The sequence below is a fragment of the Ostrea edulis genome, chromosome 4, assembly GCF_947568905.1.
Source record: "Ostrea edulis chromosome 4, xbOstEdul1.1, whole genome shotgun sequence".
Taxonomy (NCBI): domain Eukaryota; kingdom Metazoa; phylum Mollusca; class Bivalvia; order Ostreida; family Ostreidae; genus Ostrea; species Ostrea edulis.
In genome coordinates this window covers 90,267,759-90,288,435 of record NC_079167.1, presented here as the reverse complement: position 1 = coordinate 90,288,435, position 20,677 = coordinate 90,267,759, and the positions used below count along the sequence as shown (strand labels likewise).

The 20,677-nt window shown below is 34.3% G+C and overlaps 1 protein-coding gene across 1 annotated transcript in view; it reads left to right on the top strand.

Annotated features, from left to right (window-relative positions):
* The window catches only part of LOC125669736 (jouberin-like), a 41,828-nt gene that overhangs the window by 10,980 nt on the left and 10,171 nt on the right, over positions 1-20,677 (top strand). The window contains exons 12-31 of the mRNA XM_048904465.2: positions 47-142; positions 1,333-1,431; positions 1,864-1,992; positions 2,389-2,450; positions 5,221-5,407; positions 5,764-5,879; positions 8,741-8,906; positions 9,362-9,503; positions 9,597-9,744; positions 10,200-10,333; positions 10,880-11,020; positions 11,183-11,276; positions 12,430-12,559; positions 13,607-13,714; positions 14,078-14,210; positions 14,308-14,378; positions 14,540-14,605; positions 14,772-14,934; positions 19,197-19,270; positions 19,357-19,445. Of these exons, the coding sequence (XP_048760422.2) occupies positions 47-142; positions 1,333-1,431; positions 1,864-1,992; positions 2,389-2,450; positions 5,221-5,407; positions 5,764-5,879; positions 8,741-8,906; positions 9,362-9,503; positions 9,597-9,744; positions 10,200-10,333; positions 10,880-11,020; positions 11,183-11,276; positions 12,430-12,559; positions 13,607-13,714; positions 14,078-14,210; positions 14,308-14,378; positions 14,540-14,605; positions 14,772-14,934; positions 19,197-19,270; positions 19,357-19,445 (2,348 nt within the window). The remainder of the gene's footprint in view (positions 1-46; positions 143-1,332; positions 1,432-1,863; positions 1,993-2,388; positions 2,451-5,220; positions 5,408-5,763; positions 5,880-8,740; positions 8,907-9,361; positions 9,504-9,596; positions 9,745-10,199; positions 10,334-10,879; positions 11,021-11,182; positions 11,277-12,429; positions 12,560-13,606; positions 13,715-14,077; positions 14,211-14,307; positions 14,379-14,539; positions 14,606-14,771; positions 14,935-19,196; positions 19,271-19,356; positions 19,446-20,677) is intronic.

The window sequence follows — 20,677 nt, the reverse complement described above, 5'->3', positions numbered from 1 at the left end:
CCAGTTTGTTTCAGCATTTTTCAGAACTTGATTTTCTCTTTGACAGGTTCTTGACTTTGTGAGTATGAACACTGCTAGCAGACAATTCTCCAGTCAGAAGAGAGAGGGGGGATGGTACAGGATAGCCTGGGCCTTCTTAAAGGTGTGGCATGTGTTCTAGTTAGCTGGTATAGGATAGCCTGGGCCTTCTTAAAGGTGTGGCATGTGTTCTAGTTAGCTGGTATAGGATAGTCTGGACCTTCTTAAAGGTGTGGCATGTGTTCTAGTTCGCTGGTATAGGATAGTCTGGACCTTCTTAAAGGTGTGGCATGTGTTCTAGTTAGCTGGTATAGGATAGCCTGGGCCTTCTTAAAGGTGTGACATGTGTTCTAGTTAGCTGGTATAGGATAGCCTGGGCCTTCTTAAAGGTGTAGCATGTGTTCTAGTTAGCTGGTATAGGATAGCCTGGGCCTTCTTAAAGGTGTGGCATGTGTTCTAGTTTGCTGGTATAGGATAGCCTGGGCCTTCCTAAAGGTGTGGCATGTGTTCTAGTTCGCTGGTATAGGATAGTCTGGACCTTCTTAAAGGTGTGGCATGTGTTCTAGTTAGCTGGTATAGGATAGCCTGGGCCTTCTTAAAGGTGTGGCATGTGTTCTAGTTAGCTGGTATAGGATAGCCTGGGCCTTCTTAAAGGTGTGGCATGTGTTCTAGTTAGCTAGGTCGACATTTGTTCAGATCATGTACATATACTTGTATTTGTTGGCTTCTGTAGACTGCACTGGAAATGTTTTCAAAATTCCTAATGGAAATATTTTTATGCACACTGTTTAATACAGTTTTAGTAGAGTGGAAATTCACAATGGTATGTCACTACGATTACAGTTTCATATTTTTCAGATATAACGGTATTGTGTGATTGAACTATTACAAGAATGTCTGTCAGATGCATTATGCTCAAGTTCTATGGAAGTCAAAGTATTCATTAATAATAAGTAAATCGTTTTTATTTGCTTGACCTGCATATAAAGATTTAATTTACGTGACGTACTGTGGAATCATTAGATTTTGTGGGGGCTCAATTTTCTCGGGCATCTATATCTCACGAATTTCAAACCACAACATAAGGTTTCAAAACAGTAACCATGCCCACAAAATAGCATCCCAATAATCTCTCAAATCTTGACTATCCAGGGAAATTGGCCTCCACAAATTTAAATGATTCTACAGTACTCCATAATAAACCCCCAGATTTGGATCTACCACACTCTGCTTCTTTCATCTGTCAAAGTAGAGTTAATAATGGTCCAGAGGTTACAGGCTTGTCTTATAAACTCTGAAACACACTGCTTTCAGGTTCGTGGAAATAATGACAAATTAAACACAGGATCTAAAGTGAGACTGCAGATGTTTGTTCCTCCCACCAGCTTCAACTCCAAACCCGGCCAGGCAGAGGTAGGTGTCTCATTCTGATTCATGTCTCAGGAAATTAACGTCTTTATCTGTAGAGAGAACTGTATGGTACAAACTTGATTTTGATTACTACTGTAAACCAAGTTTTATTTACAATGAATTTATTTCATGATTTACCAGTGATAAAATGATGGGATGTCAAAAATTTTTGCAACCAGGAAAGTCTTAAATAAATGTGGATGACATTAAATGACAATTTCATGACGAGAAATATTCACAGTAAACCTTGCAAAACTTTCTTGGAAGTGAATAAAAGTTAATTTGCAGTAAATTGAACTTATTATCAAATGTTGTAATTTTATCCACTTTATTGTAATTTTATCCACTTTATGCAATATTCATGCATCTTTCACTGTGTTCATATTTGTTACCTCGTGAAGCAAATAACACATTTTACTATTGTGACATTGTCAGATCTACCAATGGTGGAAGAGCATGAAGAGGGAGCCATATCCATCCACGCTGTATGTCACCATCAAAGGAATCAGACCCCCGCGAGATGTGGAACCCGCACTCATGAGGTCCATGTTTGCTACACAAGAGGTTTGTATTCATCCTGAGCAGAACAACTCTAACAAGCCATTACAATCCAAAGAATGGTCAATTTAATTAAAATTAGATCCTATGATCTGCTCCTCTACTATTGCTACACATACATGTAGGTCTATGTGTAGCGATAGTAGATGAGCGGATCCTGGGATCTAATTTTAATTAGATTGAAGAGTGGTGAACCAGCAAACTCAATAAAAATATTCCTGTGTTATGAACATGAAACTTGCTTCCTTCGTACATATTAATTGTTGTTTGTCAGTTTTGAGTACAAATTGTGGATAGAGGCCGGGATTTCATAAAGTTTACTTATATAATCTACAACATATCTGCAAGAATGTTGATTGTCTGCAAATGTTATATTTAGATCTTGCTTCAATCTCTTTGTAGGAAGTTGGTTCTCGTACCTACACCGATCTGAAGAAAAGTACGCAGTGGGGAGAGAGGAAAACGTAGGAAGTTTATTTCTCACCATGCTAATGAATCAATATTCTATCATATACATATCATTATACTTGGTTAGGCCAAACAAAATTAATTACTGGGTTCTTGGTCCAATTTTGTCAAAAATAGATGAGAGAGGACACTTTTTTTATTCTTTTGATCTTATAAAAAAAATGACCAGGGATTTTAAAAATTTGAAATTCATGACTTTTAGACAGTTCCAGTGTACGGCAAGCATCAGAAAAACCTCCCATTGTGTGTCATGGCAGAATATTTGCTGTGCCTTTTCATATCTGTAGATATATCGCTCTGAAATATTTGGAATTGTTATACACCTTGATTGTTTTTCCTAGTATATAAAACTAATAGGATTTAGAACCAACATTTTAACCATTAAACCAACTATCACACTCTTGTTCTATTGACCGGTCAATAGTTTATGAACTGTTGACCGGGCAATAGTCTGCCCTATTTCTATTGGCTATATGCAAGTCATGTGATTCTCGGTCTGCTGCTTTGTATACGTAATATGGCGAGGTTCACCGATTCACCTGATGATGAATTATAGAATTCATTGGATGAAAAGCAGAGCAGAAACATGCAAAATATAATTATTAATTGGGATTATGGATATGTTTTATTTTAAAATACCCCGGTAATGGATACGGTGATAAATATATGTATATGTAATCACACTGTCCTGTTAAAAGTTCAGTCAAAAAATCATGTGCATCTAGAAAAAATAACCTAAAAAGAATGGAGGCACATAACAAAACAGTTATATACTGAGTCCTCGGACAACAGCTACACTTTTTTGACCCTTGACTGGATCTATTGCCCTCAGCTTACAGCTTCAAGCAGCGGATTTGTCCTCTGGTCAAACAAAACAGCTGTTGTCATCGAACCCAGTCAATAACTGTATATTATATAACCCTGCCATCCATTTGCAAAATTTCAACTGTTTACGCAAATATTGGAAAGACCCAAACTTAGTCAGACATTTTACAAACAAGAGTATCTAAAAAGCCTTTGGTGATTCCAGATTCTTTTGCATTAGAAGAGCACATGAGAAAAATTTTATTTTATTCATTTAAGGATAAAAAAATGGTTAATGTACATTGTTTAAACAGATGCGGGCAGGCCTGAGAATCAAGTAATTGATTTTTTCAGGCCTCGATGTTATTGTTTTGTATATTAGAGTTTTTAGTAATTGCTCAATAACAATGTTTACTTTAAATTTATGAAGGAAGAAAAAATGGTAAGTTCATTGCCTGATTGAGTGTTCAATTGTTCACAGGCTAGTGATGTTCATTCAGTTTGTTTTTACACATCATTCATTTGGAGTTATTTTATTATGACTGTTTGAAATCTCATAGATGACATTTCCTATTGCTCACAAAAATTCATGCAAACTTAAAACATACCACAATCCCTGATTTTTTCCATTTACTAAACACCCCCAGTTTTCCTGCATTTCATGCTTGTTCCACCAGTGTTTGTGCTCAAACAGAGAGAGTTTCTAATTTTTATTTATGGAGAATAAAAGAATTTTTAACACTGTCATGCACATAGATCATCTAGAGAGAAAATATGCATTGGCTAGATATTTTGCAGATGTAGATAGTTGTCAGTTCCAGGATTTGACAGTCAGCTCAGAATGTCATGAATGAGACCTTTCTGTTACACTGTGGTACATTTTTATGTCCCTGCCATTGACACTAGCTAACAGTGGGAGTATACATATAGGTCTCCTCTCTGTCAGTCTGTTCCACCTTGTTTTCTGTTCTGCCATCCATTATGCTTTGAGATGCTATCTGTGGATCAAGTTTAACTTTTATCACAGTTGACCTGTTTTTATAGAAGTTATGTCCTATCCATGAATTCTGCTTTTTGCAATTTACGAGCTGGTAGCAGGCATGTAATGGTTTAACAATACTCTCAGAAATTTCATAGATTAATGGAATATTTTCTGTAAATTTCTGATTGATATCACACATGTACTTTGCTGATTCCGTTACAAGGAAGGACTATTAATAGAAAAGACAGTTATCAAATACAGTAACAGTCATCTTTCACCCATATAACACTCAAATTTAAAAGCTTTAAAGCATGTCCAATGCATTTTCACATTATTTGTTTATAATATTTGGTTATTTCGAGTACATGACTTAAAATGTGTTGAAGTTTACTCAATTGAGTTAAAATGCTTATTTTGATGAACACTTTTCTTTCAGAAATCATCAAGCTTAGCTTTGGCCAAATTTTTTTTCTATTACTAAGGTTACTGGTAGGATAGATATATGGCTTAGATACATGTATAAAGGTTGTCCAAGTCTGAGCTCAATGTTTTTGAAAGAAAAATTACTTAAGAAATAGCCATTTAATGTCACTATACTGAAAATGGCAGGAAACAACAATTTTATGTCATGAAGCTGAATTGTGACCATTTTGGAAATTAAATGATATGTAATTCTTAGTTGATTTTTAACAATTTTGGTTGCTTCACATTCAGTTAGATCTATACACAAAACTGACACAGGCGAGTGATTTAGGCTCTGCAGAGCCTCTAGTTCTGGAAATATATACATATCCCCAATGTTTGAATAGAATCCAAAGTGACTTTTCATAATGGCTAGCAGAAGTATAGCAAAATAAAAATTTCTTTTTACTCCAGTGATTCCTACACATTAAAGTATACCAAAGCTTAAGAGAAGGTAACTCTTTATCATTGTAGGGGAGAGCATAAGCTTAAGAGAAGGTAACTCTTTATCATTGTAGGGGAGAGCATAAGACTTTGTCCTCCTGGTCACGATTGGCTGGCCAAACCTGCCGTATACCAAACACCCTCCATGCGACTCTGCCCGCAGGAAAGAAGGGCTGTTTTGTTGTCAGATTCTCGCACGATGGGAGGAGTTTGGCATGTGCTTGTAATGACAGAGACCAATATCCTATATTTATTTACGAGGTATTTCTTTCTAGTCTAATAGAATATTCCTTATTAAAAATGTGGATTGTAATTAGATGGCCTGGTTGTAAATTTTTTTCGATATATGGAAAAAAACTCACATTTCTTGTACATTACGCCTTTCTCAGTGAATTGACTTTATTATGTAAATATGTCATTTAAACTTGGCATTCTGAAGGCGAGTAAGTACGTACTTCATATGCAATACAGTGCACTGTACATTTATGTTCATAGATGGGAGCACTATATTGTGAATACTGCATGTTGGCAATCACTGTCCTTAATGATCCTTCTTTTCATGATCCCTAATCAATGTTTGTCAAATAATGTGATGACATTTACTGTATTTTATCAAGCTGCCATCTATGGAATTGAAGGGGAAACTAAAAGGCCACTTTGGTTTGGTGTACGACTTGTGCTGGTCAAAGAGAGACACACACCTTTTGACTGCTTCATCAGATGGAACAGCAAGGTACATTATTCTTATTGATTGTTTAAAATATGTTTATCGTAAACATGCACACTGTAAACATGTACAGTGCAAAATATGTATACTGTAAAACATGAACATAGTAAAATATGTACACTGTAAAATATGTACACTGTAAAATATGTACACTGTAAAACATGTACACTGTAAAACATGTACACCGTAAAACTTGAACATAGTAAAATATGTACACTGTAAAGTATGTACACTGTAAAATATGTACACAGTAAAATATGTACACTGTAAAATATGTACACTGTAAAGTATGTACACAGTAAAACATGTACACAGTAAAACATGAACATAGTAAAATATGTACACTGTAAAACATGTACACTGTAAAACATGTACACAGTAAAACATGTACACAGTAAAATATGTACACAGTAAAACATATACACTGTAAAACATGAACATAGTAAAACATGTACACTGTAAAGTATGTACACTGTAAAATATGTACACTGTAAAATATGTACACTGTAAAACATGTACACAGTAAAACATGTACACAGTAAAACATGAACATAGTAAAATATGTACACTGTAAAGTATGTACACTGTAAAATATGTACACAGTAAAATATGTACACTGTAAAATATGTACACTGTAAAGTATGTACACAGTAAAACATGTACACAGTAAAACATGAACATAGTAAAATATGTACACTGTAAAACATGTACACTGTAAAACATGTACACAGTAAAACATGTACACAGTAAAATATGTACACAGTAAAACATATACACTGTAAAACATGAACATAGTAAAACATGTACACAGTAAAACATGTACACAGTAAAATATGTACACAGTAAAACATATACACTGTAAAACATGAACATAGTAAAACATGTACACTGTAAAATATGTACACAGTAAAACATGAACATAGTAAAATATGTACACTGTAAAATATGTACACTGTAAAACATGAACATAGTAAAATATGTACACTGTAAAGTATGTACACTGTAAAACATGTACACAGTAAAATATGTACACTGTAAAATATGTACACTGTAAAACATGAACGTAGTAAAATATGTACACTGTAAAACATGTACACTGTAAAACATGTACACTGTAAAATATGTACACTGTAAAGTATGTACACTGTAAAGTATGTACACAGTAAAACATGTACACAGTAAAATATGTACACTGTAAAGTATGTACACTGTAAAGTATGTACACAGTAAAACATATACACTGTAAAGTATGAACACTGTAAAACATGTACACAGTAAAATATGTACACTGTAAAACATGTACACAGTAAAATATGTACACAGTAAAACATGTACACTGTAAAGTATGTACACTGTAAAACATGTACACAGTAAAACATAAACATAGTAAAATATGTACACTGTAAAGTATGTACATTGTAAAACATGTACACTGTAAAATATGTGCACTGTAAAACATGAACATAGTAAAACATGTACACTGTAAAATATATACACTGGAAAACATGTACACAGTAAAACATGTACACTGTAAAACATATACACTGGAAAACATGTACACAGTAAAATATGTACACAGTAAAACATATACACTGTAAAACATGAACATAGTAAAACATGTACACCGTAAAACATGTACACTGTAAAGTATGTACACTGTAAAATATGTACACAGTAAAACATGTACACAGTAAAATATGTACACTGTAAAATATGAACATAGTAAAATATGTACATTGTAAAGTATGTACACTGTAAAACATGTACACAGTAAAATATGTACACTGTAAAGTATGTACACAGTAAAACATGTACACTGTAAAATATGTACACTGTAAAATATGTGCACAGTAAAACATGAACACAGTAAAGTATGTACACAGTAAAACATGTACACTGTAAAACATGTACACTGTAAAGTATGTACACTGTAAAACATGTACACAGTAAGACATGTACACAGTAAAATATGTACACAGTAAAATATGTACACTGTAAAATATGTGCACAGTAAAATATGTACACTGTAAAATATGTACACAGTAAAACATGAACACAGTAAAGTATGTACACTGTAAAACATGTACACTGTAAAATATGTACACTGTAAAATATGTACACTGTAAAGTATGTACACTGTAAAGTATGTACACTGTAAAACATGTACACTGTAAAATATGTACACAGTAAAATATGTACACTGTAAAACATGTACACTGTAAAATATGTACACTGTAAAATATGTACACTGTAAAACATGTACACTGTAAAACATGTACACAGTAAAATATGTACACAGTAAAACATGTACACAGTAAAATATGTACACAGTAAAATATGTACACAGTAAAACATGTACACAGTAAGACATGTACACAGTAAAATATGTACACAGTAAAATATGTACACTGTAAAACATGTACACAGTAAAACATGTACACAGTAAAACATGTACACTGTAAAACATGTACACTGTAAAACATTTACACAGTAAAACATGTACACTGTAAAACATGTCCACTGTAAAACATTTACACAGTAAAACATGAACACACTAAGAAATTATATCTTTTTGTTAGATTCGTTGTGAGAACAAAAAATTGTGTTTATTTTTTTCAAACTAAGTCGTGAATATGTGATATACGTGTCATGCAAAATCAGACTGATGTAAATTATGTATCAGTGAGTATTCTGTATCTAGAGAACAGGCCTGATAACCATTATAGTCTCCATACATTGTATTTGTATTGTGTAATTATTATGATATTTATAAATCTGGTCCTTTCAGGATTTGGAATGCTCCATACATTGTATTTGTATTGTGTAAGATTTAATTGTTGTGATATTTGTAAATCTGGTTGTTTCAGGATTTGGAATATGGACAATTTTGACTCCTCAGAAAAACTCCTGCCCCACCCTGGTTTTGTATACACAGCCAAATTTCACCCCCGTTTGGACTCCGTGATCGCCACAGGAGGGTACGATCAGGTGATTAGGGTGTGGGATGTCAGTGGTACGGAACCGCACGGAGTGGTAAGTTCTCTGAATTTCGAAATCACTCAGGGCTTAAGGAAAGAAATTTTTATTATCAGAGACAGTAATATTCTACCGGTACTGCTTTGAGTCGATGATTTCTATGAGAAAGGAGGAAAAAATATTCAAATAAAAAAAAGGTTTCTTATCCCTTTGAAAAAAATAATATAAAACTGTTTTTATTGCCTGTTCATGAAGTTACTAGACAAAATGGACAAAGATAAATTAGATTAATTTGATAAAATTATAGATACAGTAGAACACAGTTATATCAAAGATTCGAGATGTTTTATTTTGCTTCGTAATAGATGTTATTCTCTATATCAAATGAGTTTTTTCTTTTTTATGTATGTGGGGAGTGAGAATCACTTTGTTATGAGTGATAATTTACTAAAAGCATGTTTACCCTCGTGATTTACTGTATTTCTGTCTATGTTTGTATTTGTTGGTTATAGTTGAAACAGGAAATAGAGGACCACAGAGGTCACGTGAACACATTGATATTCGAAGATGATGGAGGAAAAATGTACTCTGGTGACAGTGTTGGAAATGTCCTGATCTTCAATGTGTTTGTCGGCGAACAAGAACCCAGATTAGGTAATTACTCTTAATATTCTAGAGAAAAAGAAAGACTTATGAGTATTCCGAAAATAAGTTGAATTTAGTAACAAAACTTACCCCCTGTTTCAGGATGGGAGAGAGACTGGACAATCTTCCAGAAAATATTGGATCCTGAACTTAGAGATGTCCCCATCAACTGTTTGACCCTTCATCAGAATGGACGGAGACTCCTGGTGCACAGCAGGGACAACATCATAAGAATGTTTGACCTCAGGGTGTAAGTTACTTATGTAATCAAGCTGTTTATGTAATCAAGGTGTTGTTTGACCTCAGGGTGTAAGTTAATTATGTAATCAAGCTGTTTATGTAATCAAGGTGTTGTTTGACCTCAGGGTGTAAGTTAATTATGTAATCAAGCTGTTTATGTAATCAAGGTGTTGTTTGACCTCAGGGTGTAAGTTAATTATGTAATCAAGCTCACTGCTGTTGTTTAACAATGAGAATAATTTCAAACAGAGAAATTATGCTTTGAAATGCAATCAGAAATTGACAACAGAAGGGCAGAAGGTACAGACAAAAAAAAAAACCCCTCCCTCTTTCTGCGTACTAGATACATGTCTTCAATATTGAATTCACATGGATGTTTTGTGTAAAAGTTTGGATTTAGTTTGGGTAAAGTGGCCAATACAGGCACAGGGTAGTTGATTTAATGATGAATATTTTGTTTTGCAGACAAAGAGTGATGCAGAAATACATTGGGGCCCTGAACTTTAGAGAGCAGATCCATAGCACCCTGACTCCGTGTGGGTCGTTTGTCTTTGCTGGTAGTGAAGACAACTTAGTCTGTGCATGGAACACAGAGACTGGTGAGGAATGATTCATAATCTAGTTGTATATAACTCAGGAAAGCGGTGTGTATTTATGATCTAGTTGTATATAACTCAGGAGAACTGTGTATTTATGATCTAGTCGTGCATAATTCAGGAGAAATATGTGTATTTATGGAATTCTTTCATTGCTTTCTACTACATTGGAAGCATTATATTTTGTGGAGGCTCAATTTTTGTGGATTTTGTGGGTACTTCATCCCACAAATTTCAAACCACAATGAAATCCACAATTTATATGATGTTTCAAATTACGGAAACCATATCTTTGAAATTATATCCCAATGAAACTGTAAAATATTGGCAGTCCATGGACCCCCCCCCCCCCCTCTCCCCCGAATTTAAATGTATATCTTGTATTTAATAGAAATGACTGAGGACTAAACAATAAATTATCAAAATAAAGTTCAGAGAATTATTTTATTTCATAGAGTTATTTTTTTCTTTTAGTTAATTGAAATTTTATAATGCTATAAAATGGAAAGTATATCAAAGTGCGACCTGTATTTTTATCATGGAACACAGGTGACCAGGTGGCCATGTTCTCGGAGTTGAATTACCAGCATCCCGTGACAGATGTGGAGTATCACCCTAGAGACCACATGATGGCGTTGTGTTCCCTTGGCGACAACCAACCAATCCTCATCTACAACTATAATCCACGCGGTAATTTTTGAAATATTTCACACATTTATCAAATTTCAAAATATTCACTAGCAGATGAAATGGATGTTCAAATTAACATATTACTCCATGTAAATCTTAGGGTTAGGGGGAAATATTTATACACACATTTAACGAGGATCTTTTGAACTTTTTACAATGTAGTTGCTCAGATAGATGCTGGGCTGTCACCACGACACATCACTGTTCCGGAGTACAGAGAAGCAGAGGAAGTGCCATCCACAACTGCATTCCTAGGGTGTGTATAATCACTGTCTGGATTTCTAGGGTGTGTATAATCACTGTCTGGATTTCTAGGGTGTGTATAATCATTGTCTGGATTCCTAGGGTGTGTATAATCACTGTCTGGATTTCTAGGGTGTGTATACTCACTGTCTGGATTCCTAGGGTGTGTATAATCACTGTCTGGATTCTTAGGGTGTATATAATCATTGTCTGGATTCCTAGGGTGTGTATAATCACTGTCTGGATTTCTAGGGTGTGTATAATCACTGTCTGGATTCCTAGGGTGTGTATAATCACTGTCTGGATTCCTAGGGTGTGTATAATCATTGTCTGGATTTCTAGGGTGTGTATACTCACTGTCTGGATTCCTAGGGTGTGTATAATCACTGTCTGGATTCCTAGGGTGTATATAATCATTGTCTGGATTCCTAGGGTGTGTATAATCACTGTCTGGATTCCTAGGGTGTGTATAATCACTGTCTGGATTCCTAGGGTGTGTATAATCATTGTCTGGATTTGTTGAGAATTGTAGAGCAGACTCTGTTTACAATGAAATGAAGGGTACCTGAGAAATAATTATGTTTTTCATTCATTGTTTCTGTAATTACCAGTCAGTGGAAGATCGGGTGATTCCACATTGCATTTATTGGAAATATGCTCTGGTTGTATGCTGATGATGAAATATGCTCTGGTTGTATGCTGATGATGAAATTTTCATTCATTTAGATAAAAGAAGGTTTTTTAATAGGTTAGATAAATCCTCAATTATTTTGTATAGCATCATTAACGTGGAATTGCAACATTTTTCTTTCAACGGGCCAAAAATAGCTATATTTTTACATTTTTTTGCTTTAGAAAATGTGGCAGTATGTGAGAACCATGATCAAATTCTGATATGTTAAAGATTTTAACATTGTTCTAAATATAGTTTTGGTTCTTTTACAGCACCATGATTTCTGGGCATAATTAAGATTTTAGACAATTTTTGTGATATTATAACAAATCACCTTACTTGTAATATCATATTCCAAAATTGAAATCAGTGTTGGTAACACAGGTGCTTATTTTTTATCTCAACATGAAAATGACTGAAAGATTGTTTAAATTTTAGGACCAGAACTGGCTATTGTTGAACCTAATCCTTTTTAACATATTTGAATATCTAGGTCCTCCAGAAAGGATGACACCCTGCCGACATCGACATCCTCCAACTCAAAGGTTCTGACTAAGGACGAGTTCCAAGCCCATGCTACGGCCAGATTTGAGAAAATCATGAGAAAACTCAACAGTGCTACGGTAAGTCTGGTCTACAAAATATGTAAATTATTACAATGTATAGAGTATCCATCAAGACCTCTACTCGTCTCAACCATTGATTTTATATGATATTGCAAATTGTTATGATAGCCATTTCCTTATGAACATGCTGAGTTGTAAGGCCATCATTAAAAATATTTTTGTTTGATGTACTCCGACCCACATTTTTCAAGGTGGGTCGGTAGGTAGGTGTTTTTGTTTGTTTGTTTTTTAATGTCATGAAATTTTTTAATATTTAGTTTTAAAGTTAGGAGAATTTTCTATTTTTCAATGGAACCAAAAAAAAAATGAAATTTAAAATTGCTGAAAAAAAAAAAATGATCAGGTAGGAGCAAATTTGACAGGTCGGTCGGAGTACATCAAACAAATCAATTTTTATTTTTGGCTTAAACACTCTGCATATGATTCTTGATAGATATGAGAATTCTGACAGAAAAGAAAACAGAATGTAGATATAAGAAATCAATTTTATTTTTCGAAAGTGCCTGAGTGACATTGAGTGTATGAACTGCATTACTTCACGCTGGCATGTAACATCTTAAAGTAACAGAACTAAATAATTTATCATCTCCTCTCAACGATTTCATAACAAATTTCTGTAAATAATGATATTATTTATTGTTATTTTTTTTTTCATGTCTTAGGAACTGTTTGTATAATCATGATACAAATATAACTATGAATGTTTTACATTTTTAACTAATTTGAAGTGTGATTTTATTGATACTACTAAAGATTATTACAATAAATAAGATTATTACATGTACAATAAATAAGATTATTACAATAAATAAGATTATTACATGTACAATAAATAAGATTATTACAATAAATAAGATTATTACAATAAATAAGATTATTACAATAAATAAGATTATTACAATAAATAAGATTATTACAATAAATAAGATTAGCCTCTCCTGCTAACATGTTATTTTCAAAATTTGTCTGCACACCATGTTATTAACACAATATTGCATTTAAAAATGAATTATGAAGTGAATATTTTTTTTTTGCTTTTCGTAGGCTCAGATGGCAGCTTCTCCGTCCATGGATCTTCCCGGTGTTCCAGTTTCCACCCCCCGTATAGGTCATACTGGACTAATGATGGAGTCCATGACACCCAGAGCCATGGTATGAACTAGCACAATAAAATCAAACTGTAATAGAAGTAGTTCAGCATTGGAATCTGTCAGTGTATAGGAAGAAAAGTACTCTCAGTGAACACCGAGATCAGTATGATCAGATCTTGACAGGGGCGGATCAAGGAATTTTTTAAGGGGGGGGGGGTCTACCATTACCACCCTCAAACTATGTTATTTTTACCTTTTATGAAGCAAAATTTTCTGACAGGGGGGGGGGGGGGGGTAAAAAAAACCCGGTACCCCCCCCCCCCCCCCCCCGGATCTGCCACTACTTGATGTGGTACATGTACTGATTGGAAACTTAGTAACTGGAATCACTTACATTGTAATGACTGTTTCCTGTTTTGTTTAGCTGGCTTCTCCGCAGGCATTCTCACCCCATTCTTCCCGAACACTAACCAGCATTATGCAACAGCAGCAGTTCACCAATCAGAATCTGTACATGAAGTCAGGTGACTCAGACTGGAGGCCTGGATTTACGGAGGGTACGACAAGAATTTTAAAAACTGGTCAAAATTTTACTGTATTTAACTTCAGGATGAAAAGAATTCCTTGATGCATTGTTTGCTTTTTCCTTTTCAGTTGGCCGTCATGGTGCTAGGAGCTCTAGTCCAACATTTATAGGCAGACCCCCAACAATATCTCTAACACAGGTAAGTACATGTACATATAGTTAATGGTTTCTTTCAGATAAAAAAGGGTTTTTTAATTTTCTGTTAAATGTTAAATTGAAGTATTTCAATTCTGTGAAAAAATTTCACATGAAAGAAATGAACACGAATTAAAATGTACAGACTGTTTGTGTAACTTTCAGCAACAAGGTGGCAAAGCTCAGTTCTCCTTCCAAGCACCTGCTGGAAAGTCAGTCAGCCCAAAACAGGTAAACGCTGTGTTTTCAAATAGCAGTATTTTAATACACTGTAGCATGTATTTTTAATTAATTGCAAGGAATAAAATTTCTGAAACTTTCTGTAAAATTGGCTCTATGAATTTGTTTTTGTGTAAATTCAACAGAAGAAGCTTTATATATATATGTTTTTCTGTAGGTTGTAGCTTTGTATGACTACCGAGCACAGCGATCAGATGAGTTGACCATATTTAAAGGTGACGTCATTACTGTACTGTACAAAGACAATGACAACTGGTGGATGGGAGAACTGCCCGATGGTCAGCAGGGATTCTTCCCGTCCAGCTATGTGGCTGAGGAAGGTTTGTAATTACAGGTCAAATTCTGCTGTAGTTCTGTCATCAGTACATGTATGTTGGATCCATTTACCACAGTAGCTGTGTTATAGATGCTTTCAGGAAAACAGAGTTACTTTTTCTTTTATTATTATTATTATTATTATTATTTTATTCATTTATAAATCGCAAAATTACATATAGTTTCTATGCGCTGTACAATGTTTGTGCTAATAATCATTGATAATATACTAATAAAAGACCTGCAAGAGCTATAAAGGAAATGATAAAACAATATAAAGAATTTAAATAAAACATGGTAGTAAAATGACAAAGTGGTTGACTTTGACTTGACAAGATACAATTGGCATACAGGTATTCATATGTTGAATCAAAAATCAGTTTGCAAGAGCTTGCACATGGAATCCTTGATATTGCACTGAATTTTACATTCACAGGGCATATTCATGCTTGAACAAGAGTGTTTTTAGGTTCTTGCGGAATGCTCCATGTGCTTCAAGCTCTCGGAAGTTCCAATGGCAGCTCATTCCACAATTGTGCACCTGGTGTTTTTATGGCTCTTTCACCGTATTTGTTTGATGATTTCTTCACTACCAGTACTTTTGAACTTCGTCAAATGTTATTTCAGAGAGCCCTCAAATCTTAAATTTTACCCTAATTCCGGCTAACGTTTGCCGCTTCTGTACTATCATAATACAGAAATATCTCCTTAAAAAACATCCACATACATACAAATGTAATACAAATCATATAAGAGAATCGAAGTTTAACATTATCAACAGCAATGATTTACTCATGCACTGTGTAAGTTACTGAATGTGAGCATTAAATATTCAACAAATTTTTAAAAATCATTTTATGTACTGGGTAGGTGACTAATGTGACTAGATAAACAAGCAGTTGAATAGGTCTTCATCAACCGATTTTCAATATGAGAGTTTTAAATAGATATGATGCAACACAGAGGTTAATGAAACTGGCCATTAATGATATAAGCAAGTCAAGTACATGTAATACACTGGTCAAATGGAACAGTGATTATTGGAAGTATAACAAATGTTTCATCTTGTCATAAAACTAAAATGTAGTCTGACGTACGTAATGGGAAGGGAGAAAATGCAACGGACCAGACTGGGATTCGTACCCGGGCCCCCTGAATCTCCAGTCAGGTGCTCCACCAACCAAACAACCTGGACACCAGCAATTGAACTCATCTGACCACCACACATATATTTTGAAAAGTGAATGCCCAGTATCTAAAATTTGTGAAATGTAAAACATGTGTCAAAATTTTTTGCAGCTTTGTAATGTTTAAGAGAAATAATTTAAAAGATAATTAATAAATATAACAGAATTGTAGACCGACAAAATATAAATAATAAAGTATTTACCCTATATTTCAAAATAGTGAGTGCATTTAAGAAATTAATGCAATTTTATTGACGTTATTTAATTTTCACATTGTTGACTGATTCTCATAGACTAATTTGTCCATAAACTGTTATTGATTATGATACTTTGCAGGAATTATCCACTCTTAATACAATTATAACTGTCGTGAATTTAAGTGTTTTAGCAATAAGCTGATAATCAATTAGTGGGAATTAGCGAGGCCTCATCAAAGTATGCATGTCATGGTGTCTGCCCAGCATTACCTCATTTACTTTAATGGGACGTTAAAATTTGCATCAAAGTTTTAATGGTAAACAGTTATGCAAGTCAATGAATATTGATAGAACAGTGTGATACCACTGCCATTAATGAGGGTGTTCCTGGTGGGTAGGAGTTGAGCTTTGAAAATAGCATAATTATCTCGCGGGATAAATTCTCAACAAACTGGTCATTTTATATCCTTTATCAGCAGGCCAGATTACAGAAGTTGTACTGTAATTAAGTGTCTGTAGGAGTTATGCCCCTTTATTGTGACATAGTTACAGATATTGAAGCTTTTACATCAAGATTCTTTAAAAATTTGTAACATTATTTGCATTTTATTGTGACACACTTTACTAGTATTTTTTAAAGCTTTCACATCAAGATTTTAAAAATCATTTGTAAGGCTTATGCACCTTCATTGTGATGTAATTACAAGTATTTTTGCATTTTTTAAAAGATTTTTAACATCTGTTTTTAAGAGTTATGTCCCTTTATTATGATATAGTTTCAATAATTTGAAAGCTTTTACAGAGATTTTTAGCTCACCTGAGCTGAAAGCTCAAGTAAGCTTTTCTGATCGCCTGTTGTCCATCGTCTGTCTGTCTGTAAACTTTTTACATTTTCAATGTCTTCTCCAGAACCACTGGGCCAATTATAACCAAACTTGGCCAAAAGCATCCTTGGGTGAAGGGCTTTCAAGTTTGTTCAAATGAAGGGCCATGACAATTTCAAAGGGGAGATAATCACAAAAATGCAAAAATAGGTTGGAGTCATTTAAAAATCTTCTGAAGAACCACTAGGCCAGAAGAGCTGAAATTTACATGAAAGCTTCCTTACATAATGCAGATTCAAGTTTGTTAAAATCATGGCCCCCAGGGGTAGGATAGGGTCACAATAGGGGATCAAAGTTTTACATACCAATATATAGGAAAAATCTTTTAAAATCTTCTCAAGAACCACTGAGCCAGAAAAGCTGATATTTACATGAAACAATGCAGATTCATGTTTGTTAAAATCATGGCCCCTGGGGGTAGTATGGGGCCACAATAGGGGATCAAAGTTTTACATACAAACATATATGGAAAATCTTTAAAAATCTTCTTCTCAAGAACCACTGAGTCAGAAAAGCTGAGATTTACTTGAAAGCTTCCTGACATAGTGCAGATTCATGTTTGTTAAAATCATGGCCCCTGGGGGTAGTATGGGGTCACAATAGGGGATCAAACTTTTACATACAAATATATATGGAAAATCTTTAAAAATCTTCTCAAGAACCACTGAGCCAGAAAAGATTATATTTACATGAAAGCTTCTTGACATAGTGCAGATTCAAGTTTGTAATGATGGCCCCATGATGGCCCCTGGGGGTAGGATGGGACCACAATAGAGAATCAAAGTTTTACATACAAATATATAGGAAAAATCTCTTAAAATCTTAGACTTTTGAGCCCATCTATCCTGTTCTTGCAATAATGCATAAAATTACTATTCATTATGCAGAGGTGTGATTTTTCCTCTTTTCAGAGGAAATCCTCTGATTTGCTCAATTTTCGAAAAAAATGAAATGCTCTGGATTTGATCTAAAGTGGCAGAAAATGATATTTTTCCAGGTAGGGTGAGGCATTTTCCTCCCTTTTTGACCAGTTTTCCTCCGATTTCTGAGGAATTCAGTCACATCCCTGATTATGTGAGGTATTGTCAAGCAATGTTAGAGCGTGGGGTATGTGATCTTGCTCACTTTTTCTTTCCTTTACAAATAAAGGAATGAAAATTTTTCCCTAAACAATTTTCTCAAGAACAGAAGGACCGTGATCAGTCACATATTCAATAGTTTTCTGGTAGTGCAGATTCAAGTTTGTTTTCTGGTCGTGCAGATTCAAGTTCATTTTCTGGTCGTGCAGATTCAAGTTCATTTTCTGGTCGTGCAGATTCAAGTTCGTTTTCTTGTAGTGCAGATTCAAGTTCGTTTGAATCATATGGTCTTAGGAAGTAGGGTCAGGCACCGATAGGTGATCAAAATTCATTGGGAATATATATAAAGAAAATCTTATTGTCAAGAATGGCTGGCCATAATTAATCATTTCAACCAGCAAGAATTTTGATGTAGTACAGATTCATATTGGATCAAATTTTGGCCACGGGGACAAAATAGAGGCTCAACGTTCTACATGAGAACATGTAGGAAATCTTAGAAAATTCGTTTCAAGATCAAGTGGCAAGGTCACACCAAATCAGAGTTATATGCAAAAGTTGTTTAATTATAGACCCAGGGGTTAAGGTGGGGTAAAATCGGGGATTCAGTTTTGTATTATACATGAATATAGGGGGAAATTATTTTTAAACATCTTTAGCAAGGCCTTATTTGTAATTATTTATATTGAAACATCCCTATGTTGTGCGGATTCAAGTTCGATAAAGCCATGATCTTGTGGGATGTAGGGCTATAAGGTTACATCTGTATGTAGGGCATAATATGGGGCGAGAAATTTTTGTTGGCATAAAGGGCCAATGTGATTCAAGTGAACTTGGTTCTTTTTGTGTCTGTTTATTTTTATTTTGTTTTTGTTTTGGGTTTTTTCTGTATTCATATTTTTGAGAAAACCCTTTTTTAGAGTCTGAGAGCATTGCTGACAATATTCCTGTAGATGACAGTGATGATGATGATGAAAAAGTAGGCAAGAAAAAGGTAAATATCTGGCTAAATGGATATGCTGTTGTTGCTTAAAATGTTTATAAATATACAAAATTTAGCATATTTGTATATGTTTGTAGTTCACAGCGTACAGAACGAAAACGGGGGAGCTGAAGTTTTTGTCAGGTGCTGAGGAATCAGATGAGGATTTACTGGAGGCCAAACCAAAGTACGTATATAAAAATCCTGCACATCAGGACATTGTTTAGTGTACTGTTAAAAACGTCAGATATGAACATTCAGTTGTGTGGTGTGGTGCGTTTCAGTCTTTTAGAGTTTCTTACAAAATTATACCTCTCAAGGGTAAATTTCCGAAGGCTGGGTAGGAATTGCCCCGTCTTTGTGAAGATTTTGTCAGGGCCATAATTCTCTCAGAAACATTGGTCTGAGATACATGTATGTTATACTTGAGAATTGCTTGTGACCTGAATGTGCACTGACTCTTGCTTATCGTCATTTGAATAAGCTCAGTATTACTGGATAGCTATGTGAATTCTTCTCCAAACCATATTTAAGAAAGACCACATGCTCATTCTTGAAGTGGAGTTTGCTGCTAACCCCAGTGTATATATTATATTTTTAGACCAGGGTCACTAGGACAAAGTTAAGGTCTCGGAGAAAAAGAACTGAATAAATCTTGTCTGTCTTGAATGTAGAATGTTGCAATGAAAAATATCTCATTTAAAAATTGTCTAAGGGGATTTGGGTTATTTGTAGGTCAAGGTCATGTCCAAGTTTAGGAGAATTCAATGGAAAAAAGCATGCAAAGATTATATTTTTATAACAGATGAATTTAGATACTCATAGTTTATGCAGTTATTTTTTACTTTAGGATGTTTCTGAACTGATCAAAGGTCAAAAAGATAGTCTAAGAATTTTTTAAAAACCAGAAGAAAAAAATGCATGGATATTTGGGTATAGGTCAATTTTAGGGGATTATAGGGTTTGGCGTGGAGTTAAACTATTGGAAGGTGGAATACCATGACTAATCAAAAGTCTGTTTAAAGGATGTGAAATATATTCCAAGTGCACAGTCATACAAGTGTGGGGAATAAGCACATTCAAAAACTGTAGTATTCATAACTGTCAAGATAAATTTTTTAACTAATATATGTATTTATGAACCTGTAATATGTATTTGATCAACTTTATTTCAGCAAATGAAATGATAGGTAAAGATTGTAAGATTTCAAACTAACTCTGGCTTGGTTTGGTTCACAGCTATGTATCACTGTGTTGGAATTATTGATTGGAGATTTAAAGTTCAATTTTGAATTGTTGTTAATGTTATCGTCACTCACTGATAGCAACATTTGATTGGATGACTGACTCTAACAGTGCTGTAAATATTTCATCGAGCAGAAACAAAGGACAGTTACATCTGTTTGTCGAAAACAGGGA